The sequence below is a fragment of the Rhincodon typus genome, chromosome 7 (genome assembly GCF_021869965.1).
Source record: "Rhincodon typus isolate 14 chromosome 7, sRhiTyp1.1, whole genome shotgun sequence".
Lineage (NCBI taxonomy): Eukaryota > Metazoa > Chordata > Chondrichthyes > Orectolobiformes > Rhincodontidae > Rhincodon > Rhincodon typus.
Genome location: NC_063338.1, coordinates 699,544 through 709,172, shown reverse-complemented (window position 1 = coordinate 709,172; position 9,629 = coordinate 699,544). Strand labels below are relative to the sequence as shown.

Below are 9,629 nucleotides of genomic sequence, written 5' to 3'. Positions count from 1 at the left end.
GGACAGGAAGAAGCGGAGGGCCTTAAGGCCATCTGCATGGGGAATGCAGGTGTAGAGGGACTGGACGTCCATGGTAAAGATGAGGTGTTGGGGACAAAAGACTTGTCCCGCTCAATGTTGCGTCACCACGTTGGTACGCACGCGCGCCGCTCCCCGCAGGTTCAAGATGGCGGCAGTGGAGCTTAATTTCTTCCCGGGAAAAGCCCTTGGGGAAACGAATCTGGCACTTTCGGGTTAGTCATCGAGTTTTGAGATATTACTAAGTATTTATAAATCCTTCCCGGCCCTCCTTAGGCGCTACCGCGTCCGCGCCCTTACCGCCTGCAGATGGATAAAAACAGCGCGTCTACCCGTTTTCTTCACTGTCACAACGCACGCTCCAGACATTGGTGCGCACCACTCGCCTGCATCCTAGACAGGGAACATTCACCACCGCGGGGAATGGTGGGTAACGAAACTGCCATTAATCTTGTGTTTTGATCTTGTATGGTGAAAATGGTGGAGCAGGATAGTTTTGAATTAAGTTAGCAACGAAATTAGTTTGAATAGTGAAACCAATACAGAGATTGCTGGAGAAACCCAGCGGCTCCGTGAGACAGAAACAGAATTAACATATCAAAAATAGTATGACTCCTCCTAAAACCTGAAAGGTGTATGAAGAGTGTGTAAAAGTCAGTATGGGTGAGTGTTCTGAGAGTGTGCTCAGATAATAGTCTTTCCCCAAACAGATTGGAGTTGTTAGGGTAGATTGAGGAAGAGAAGGCTGAAAGGAGAACAAGTCAATTTGCACGAGAACCAGTGGTGTTCTAAGGAACAGTATTTAATGCAGCAAATGGTGAAGATATTAAATGAACTGCTTGAGACTGTGTGGAAGCAGATTCAAATGTAGCTTTCCAAATGGGATTGGATAAACAACTGAAAGTATTCTGAGGAAAGGCAGGGAGTTACACAACTTGCATTGCCTTTATAGTGAGCTGGCCCAGACGTAATGGGCCAAGTGGCCTCCTTTTGAGCTGTAACATTTTTATCATATTAAATCATAACTGAACAAGAGAGTCACAGAGGAATAGAAGGAGGCCATTTACCCCTTGAGGCCATTGCACCATTCATTGAGATCATGGCTTCTCTGTAGCCTATCTCCATTTATCTCCCTTTGCTTCATATTACTTTATATATCCTTTAATACTTTTGACAAATAAGAATTCTGTCATTCTTAATTTAAAAATTAAAATTGAATGAACATTAATTTGTAATGATGGAAATAAGTTCCAAACATCTGTATTATTGTTGAAACAAAAGACTATCCGGGCGGCACAGTGGTACAGTGGCTAGCACTGCTGCCTCACAGCGCCAGGGACCCAGGTTTGATTCCAGCCTCGGGTGACTGTGTGGAGTTTGCGCATTCTCCCTGTGCCTGCGTGGGTTTCCTCCGGGTGCTCCGGTTTCCTCCCACAGTCCGAAGATGTGCAGGTTAGGTGGGTTGGCCATGCTAAATTGCCCGTAGTGTTCAGGGAGGTGTAGATTAGGTGGGTTATAGGGGGATGGGTCTGGGTGGGATGCTCTGAGGTTCGGTGTGGACTTGTTGGGCCGAAGGGCCTGTTTCCACACTGTAGGGATTCTGTGATTCTATGATTCTATGACTATCTGCCAAAACATCTGATTGGTTGGCAAGTCAACACTGGTAGGCTGAGCTGCTGACATTGAGAAACTGCAGGAACTCATAGAGTTATAGAGAAGTAGGACACGGAAACGGATCATTTGGTCCAACTAGTCCATGTGGACCAGATATCCAAATTGATCTAGTCCTATTTGCCAGCATTTGGCCCATATTGCTTAAACACTTTCTGTTCATAAACTATCCAGATGCCTTTTGAATGTAGTAATTGTACCGGCCTGGGAAACACAAGTAATTGAAAAAAAAACAAGGATTGAACATGCTTTGTTTTTCCAAGAACATTCCAGGATGATGAAAACATGTTGTTTTCAGAGAACCTGACAGTAATTATTTATATAGTTCCTTTAACACAATAAAATGTCCCAAGGCAGTTCACAGAAATGTTAAAAAGCAAAATTTGACACTGAGCCACGTGACGGAATTTTAGATCACGTGACTAAGAGTTTTGTCAAAGAGGTAGGTTTTCAAGACATGTTCAAATGAGTAAAGTGAAAACAGTAGAAAAATAGGAGCAGTTGTAGGCCATTTGACACTTCAAGTCTGCTCCACCATTCATTATGATTATGGCTGATGATCCAAGTCAGTATCCTGTTCCCACTTTCTCCCCATTTCCTTTAGCCCAAAAAGCTGTATCTAATCCTGCTTGAAATATTTAATATTTTGGTCTCAACTACATTCTCTAGCTGAGAACGCAACAGGCTCATCACTTGTTGGGTGAAGAAATTTCTCCTCATCTGAGTCCCAAATGGCCTACCCTGTTTCCTCAGACTGTGTGTGCTGGTTCTGGACTGCCCAGTCATTGGGAACATCATAGTCAAAGAGTTATACAGCGTGGAAACAGACTTTTTGGTCTAACTCGTCTGTGCCGACCAGGCATCCTAAACTGAACTAGCCCCATTTGCTTGTGTTTGGCCCATATCTCTCAAAACCTTTCCTATTAATGTACCTGTCCAAATGTATTTTAAATGTTGTAATGTACCCACATAAACCACTTCTTCTGGCAGTTCATTCCATAGACGCACAAGCCTCTGTGTGAAAAAGTTGCTCCTTAGGTCTCTTTAAATATTGTCCCTGTCACCTTAATCCTATGCCCTCTAGCTTTGGACTCCCCTAACCTTGGGAAATGATCTTGGCTATTTACCTTAGCTATGAACCTCATGATTTTATGAAGCTCTATCAGATCACACCTCAGCCTTCAATGCTCCAGGGGAAAAAGTCCCAGACTGTCCAGCCTCTCCCCATAACTCAGACCCTCCAATTCTAGAAACATCCTTTTAAATCTTTTCTGCACCCTCTCAAGTTTAACAACATCCTTCCTATAGCAAGATGACCAGAATTGTAGGCAGTATTCTAAAAGTGGCCTCACTAATGTCTTGTACAGCTGCAATATGACATTCCAACTCCTATGCTCAGTGCTGTAACCAATGTAGGCAAGCATGGCAAAAGCCTTCATCACCACCCTGTAAACCTGTGATGCCCTTTTCAAGGAACTGTGAACTTGCACCTTGGGTCTCTCTGTTCAACACACTCCGCAGAGCCCTACCATTAACTGTGTAAGTCTTGCCCTGGTTTGCCTTACCAAAATGCAATGCCTCACATTTATCTAAATTAAATGCCATCTGCTGCTTCTCAGCCCTTCGGCCCATCTGATCAAGATCTCGTTGTAATCTTAGATTCTTCACTGGTCACTATACAACCAATTTTGGTGTCATGCACAAAATGACTAACTGTTCCTCCTATATTCTCATCCAAATCATTAATATAAATGATTAAAACAGTGGGCCCAAAACCGATGCTTGTGGCAACTGCTGGTCACAGGCCTGCAGTCTATGAAGCAACTCTCTACCACCATACTTTGTCCTTTACCATCAAGCCAAAGTTCTTTCTAATTGGCTAGCTCACCATGGATCCCATGTGATCTAACCTTATGTACTGGTCTACTATGCAGGAGCTTGTCAATGGCCTTGATAAAGTCCATGTAGACAATGTCTACTACTCTGCCTTTATCTATCTTATTTGTAACCTCTTCAAGAAACTCCAACAAATTTGTAAGATATGATTTCCCACGCACAAAGCCATGCTGACTATCCCTAATTAGTCCTTGCCTTTCCAAATGCATGTAAATCCCATCTCCCAGAATCCTCTCCAACGACTTACCCACCACTGACATCAGACTCATTGGTTTCTTGTTCCCTGTTTTCTCCTTGCAGCCTTTTTTAAGCAGTGGCACAACATTAGCCACCCTCCGGTCTTCCGGCATCTTGCCTGTGGCTGTCAATGATACAAATATCTCTGCATGGGGTCCCACAGTCTTTTCCCTAGCTTCCCACAATGTTCTGGGATATACCTGATTAGGCACTGGGGATTTATTTGCCTTTATGGGTTTTAAGACCTCTAAGCACCTGCTCTTCTATTGTGTGGACTCTTTTCAAGACATCACTATTTATTCCCCTAGCTTCCATGTCTTTCACCAAAGTACATAACTGAGGCAAAATATTCATTTACTATCTCACCCATCTCCTGTGGTTCCACATATTGACATCCCTATCAATTTGTGGAACCTATTCTCGCCCTCTTTTGCCCTTAGTGTATTTGTAGACTCTCTCTGAATTGTCCTTGACTTTATTTGTCAAAGCTCTGTCATGACCCCTTTTGCCCTCCTGATTTTCCTCTTAAGTGTACTCCTACTCCTCCTATAATCTGCCACGTGTTCACTTGATCCCAACTGTCTATACCTGATGAATGTCTACTTCTTCTTCTTGACCAGAACCGCAATATCTCGAGTCATTCAATGTTCCTTTACACCTACCGGCCTTGCTGTTCACACTGGCAGGGACATATTATCGCTAAACTGTGGTTATCTCATTTTTGAAAGCTTCCACATACCAAACGTCCCTTTACCTGCAAGCAGCCTCTCCCAATCTAGTAGATACATCCTCATATTGAATAAGAACATTTTCTTCAACACACTTAACAAATTCCTCCCCATCCATTCACACTATGGCAGTCCCGGTCTGTGTTTGGAAAGTTAAAATACGTTGCCATTAAAATCCAATTATACTTACAGATAACTGAGATATCTCAACATATTTGCTCCTTAATTTCCAACTGACCACTGGGGGCCTAAAGTACAATCCCATGAAGGTGATCATCCTCTTCTTATTACTCAGTTAGCCCCCATATAACTTCAATGGACAGTCCTTCAGGAATATCGTTTCTAAGTACAGACATAATGTTGTCCTTAATCAAAAAATGTCACTCCCCCTCCTCTCTTTCTATCCCTCCAATAACATCTACACCCCAGAACAGTGAGCTGCCAGTCCTGTCCCTCCCTTAGCCATATTTCTGTAATGGCTATGATATTCCAGTTCCCAAGTTCGCATCAATGCCTTGAGATCAACTGCCTTACCTATCAGGCACCTTGCATTGATATACGTGCACTTTAATTCATCAGTCTAAGCTTGTTTTCTTACATGCTGTTGCCTGACTTGTCTATTTAAGTTGCTCCCCTTAACTACTGTACCAGCCTCAACTTTCTCTCCTTTCTCACTACTGCTATGGATCCCACCCACCCACACTACTTAAAGCCCCCAAGTAGCCCAAGCAAATCTCCCTGCTGGGATGTTTGTCCCCTCCAGTTCAGAAGCAACCCATCCCTCTTGTAAAGGTCACTTTTGCCCCAGAAGAGGAGAGATGGAGAGGTTTAAATTGGAAATTCTTGTGCTAGGAGCCAAAGTAATCTGAAAGAATGATCATCAATAAAGCAATTTAATCAGGAATGCCCTAGAGGCTGGCATTAGATGAGTAGAGAGATTGCAAAGGCTTATTGTGGCTGACGGAGATTGCAGAGAAAATGAGGATTACAGCCATCAAAGAATTTCAAAATGAAGATGAGAATTTTAAAGTTTTGTGGGTCCTCAATCTGAAGGCTTTGTCACTCAGTGAGCAGATGGTGATGGCTAAACATGGTTAGTGTGATTAAGGAACGAACAGTAAAGCTTTGGATGACTTCATGATTACTGGGGCATTGGATGTGGGAAGCTGGCCAGAAGTATGATGGGATAGTTAAGTCTAGAGGATGCAAAAAAAGAGTTTCAGGAGCTGAAATTAGAGCAGAATCAGGTGATGTTACTGGGGTGGAAATAGGTGGTCTTGTCAATGATGTGGATATGATGTTGTGAACAGCCTGGCTCAGTCTCAGGCAGTTACGGGATGATGAATGGAGGTGGTGGTTAGGGAATGAAGTTTGTAACAGTGACTGAAGACAATGACTTTCAACTTCCCAATTTTCAATTTGAGGACGTTTCTGTTCATCCACTACTGGATGTCAGACAGCTCAGGACTAGTGTGTTGCTTGGAGGTGATGGTGTCCACATTCATCTGCTTCTAAGTCCTTCCATAAGGTGGCGGTTGAGGGTTTGGACTGTTCTGCCAAAGTTATGTTTGAGTTTTTGATATGTAAAATCCCTGTCTTCTTCTTCTACCTCCTCTACATTTCTGTTTCCCTTATTCTACCACTCTCGGTCTTTCTCTCTCTCCTCCCATAGAAGCCAAAGTGTTGCCTCTGCCTAGACTGGGTGACCAGTTCCCTTCCCTGAAGGACATTAGGGAGTCAGTCAAGTTGTGACAATCAATTATTTTTCATGGTCACTTTGTTCACAAATGACCAGATTCATTCAACACGATTTCTCACCCAGTCTTTGTGCTTTTTGTGGATTCTGTCTCCTGAGTTTGTTTCTGTTTTAAATCTATTTCACAGGATATTGGAAACGGAGGATTTCCAGTCAGGAAACTCAAATCAAACACTAGATAAGGATCTGATGGAACCACCCAATTTATTGTAATCTGAATATCATCTGATTTTGAACATGGAGGGAAGAAATGCCTATCACAGTGTAGAGAAACCGTACATGTGTTCTGTGTGTGGACAAGGCTTCAACCGATCGTCTGGCCTGTCGAAACACAAGCGCAGCCACAGTGGGGAGAAACCGTGGAAATGTGAGGACTGTGGGAAGAAATTCAATTTCCTGTGTGAGCTGGAACTTCATCGACGCAGTCATACTGGGGAAAGGCCATTTACCTGTTCTCTGTGTGACAAGGGATTCGCTCAGTCATCCAGCCTGCTGAGACACCAGCAAGTTCACACTGAGGAGAGGCCTTTTAAATGTCCAGACTGTGGGAAAGACTATAAAAGCTCCAGCAGTCTGATGTCCCATCAGCGTGGTCACAATGACAAGAGAGCTTTTAAATGCCCAGACTGTGAAAAATGTTATAAAAGTCCTGGGGAAATGATGCTTCATCAGCGTGTTCACACTGAGGAGAGACCGTACCGGTGTTCTCATTGTGGGATTGGGTTCAGGAGATCATCTCACCTCATTGCACACCAGCGAGTTCATACTGGGGAGAGGCCTTACACTTGCACTCAATGTGGGAAGAGATTCAGTCAGATATCCACCCTACATAAACACCGGCAACTTCACAGCGAGGAGAGACCTTTCAAATGCCTGAATTGTGGAAGGTGCTGTAAGAGTTCCAGGGAACTGACGTCCCATCAACATGTTCACACTAAGGAGACACCCTTCAGGTGCTCTCACTGTGGGACTGAGTTCAGGTGGTCATATCAACTTACTTTACACCAGCACACTCACACTGGGGAGAGACCTTTCAGCTGCACTGAGTGCAGAAATAAATTTACTCAGTCATCCACACTTATGAGTCACCAGTGAGTTCACAAGTCACTGCAGTGATCGGATTTTACAGTTAATCACATCCAGGATTGAACCACGTTGATTGGGGTCTGTTTCCGCTTATGTTAATATAGGTGGAAACATTCTGACCAAAAAGCTTTCTCGTTTTAAAAGCGAATGTCCGTGGAGAGAAAACTATTTTTCATCCCCTTTACCTGAAGTTTGTGTTTTGGTCATTAATAAGGGTAAATATTTATGCTTTCATGTTTTAACTTCTGTGTGTTAACCAATTCTGGGCCTTCACTGATTGGGAGTTTTATATCAATGATCCTGTGTTTATTAAAGAAGCTTAATTGATGGACCTTTTGATTCAAAGTCTAATCTGTAGAACACTGCAGTGTCTGTGCAGTGTCCATGCAAAGTAATTGAAATGCAGCTGCCATGAACAAAAATGGCACTGCCCATATCATCACATTGTAGAGTGAACCATTGGCCTGTGGATAGTAAGAGGAACAGGAGCAATATTTGTTATGGACCGGACCAGACCAGGTCCCCTCAAAATATTTTATGAAGGTAGCCTAGACCCTAACCTTTTCTTTTTTAAAGGTAGAATTGAAGTACAGAAGTACAGTTCCAGATGTGATGCGACTGGTGAAACTACTCGACGTTAAGCAAAACGCAATTTATTTAAACACTACAGTTAAAATACAAACAAAGAGGAATTTAGAATAACAACTGTTGGAAAACTTAACGGAATAATAGATACAATATTATTACTAATTAACTGTTCCAATATAGTAACATCCCGTAAACACACCCCTTAGTGAAAAGGTATATTCAGATACAGATTCATACATGCTGTCCTTGAATCCAGGAGGAAAGAACATCAAAGAGATTTTAGAGAAAGTAGCAGCTAGGAATCATTTACTGAAGTTTCCCACTCTTCTGGAACCCCAAACAGCTCCTGACTGCTAAAGCTGAAACAAAAAACTGGTCTGTGAGAACTGGCCACTTCCCTTCCATTGTTCCAACTGTTTAAAAAAAAACCTAAAGGCCTCCTAAGTTACTTACTTAAGCCATTTTCAGTAGCCAGTTCTACACCTCTGCCTTTACAATGTCTCTTCAAAAAAATCCAAGACAAAATAACTTTTTTAAAGTGACAGCATTGTCACGTAATGGCAGTAATGCAGCTACAACCCCAGGAGTGCAACCAGTCAATTGGTGACAGCATTTGAGAGAAAATAGTTCATGGCTTCGACAGTCTCAAAGCTGCCTTGCTCCCTTCCTACCATCAGCCAAACAATGCTTTGTAGCTAAGTGCATGTAATTCACTTGTCCTCTCTCAGAGAACTTTAAGAGACACCAAATCTTCTGGCTGCAGTAGGCCCAGGGTGTGGACTCAGCGGGTTGTTAGTGGGGTGGTTACAGTGCCTGAAGCGGACACAGCTAGCTGTGCTTTTCTGAAGCATGGACACTTGGGGTTATTATTGCTGTACCCGGAGAAGGGATTACTTCAGGCCAGGAACAAAGACATTGCAGAGCTCTGGAGCTGTGTTTTAATACTCCTTATACAGAAGATGAACTCTTTTTATGCAATTTCTTTTTATACCTCCAAATGGCGCAGGATTGTGGTGACAAAAATTTCTTCACCTGTATCTTCCCTGATGTAAGTAAGAATGAATAAATAAATCTGGACATGAATCAGTTCCAATTTAAGTGGAAGTGTTCACAATGCACGCACACCAGCAAAGTACCCATTGAACTGTGTATCTATGCATGTGATGCTGCCTTTGCATTTGTAGATCCATTCTAGTTTGGGGTTAATTGCTCCATGTATAGAAAGCATACGATTGGCCATATCAGCACTTGACAAAAATATTCTTCTTGTAGTGACCCAAAGGATTGACCGATTTCCCTGTAAAATAATTTGTTTAAACTTGACAGGTAGAATGGCTTCATTCTGTTGTTTTAGAGGACACATACAACACATCACAAAGTTTATAAATGGAATCTGTTAAACAGAAAAGTTAAGTTTATTCTTTTCAGCAGCACCACTTTATAAACAGAACAGGGAGCATTGAAAATAAGCAGGACTGTTTGTAGTAAAGAATCCTATTGATGACAAATGAGTTCGTAGATAAAGGTAGGGAAATTAAATGCTGGAATGAAGTGAGGATAAGATGTGGATGTTGTGAGAAACTGATGAGTGTCATGTCAAAGAGGTTTACAGACATAACGGGGAAGCTATGGCCTAGTGCTGTTATTAA

The 9,629-nt window shown here is 42.5% G+C and overlaps 1 protein-coding gene across 2 annotated transcripts; it reads left to right on the top strand.

The window, feature by feature from the left end:
• The first annotated feature begins 138 nt into the window (after positions 1-138).
• On the top strand, positions 139-7,724 carry LOC109936350 (zinc finger protein 239-like). 2 transcript variants are annotated; one of them, XM_048599190.1, is made up of 2 exons: positions 139-233; positions 6,435-7,703. In XM_048599190.1, the coding sequence occupies exon 2, from the start codon at positions 6,544-6,546 to the stop codon at positions 7,399-7,401; it is 858 nt and encodes a 285-aa protein (XP_048455147.1). In that variant the 5' UTR covers positions 139-233; positions 6,435-6,543; the 3' UTR covers positions 7,402-7,703. The 2 variants fall into 2 exon arrangements, with proteins under 2 accessions (XP_048455147.1, XP_048455148.1); XM_048599191.1 differs by having other exon boundaries at positions 165-444; positions 6,435-7,724.
• Positions 7,725-9,629: the final 1,905 nt, after the last annotated feature.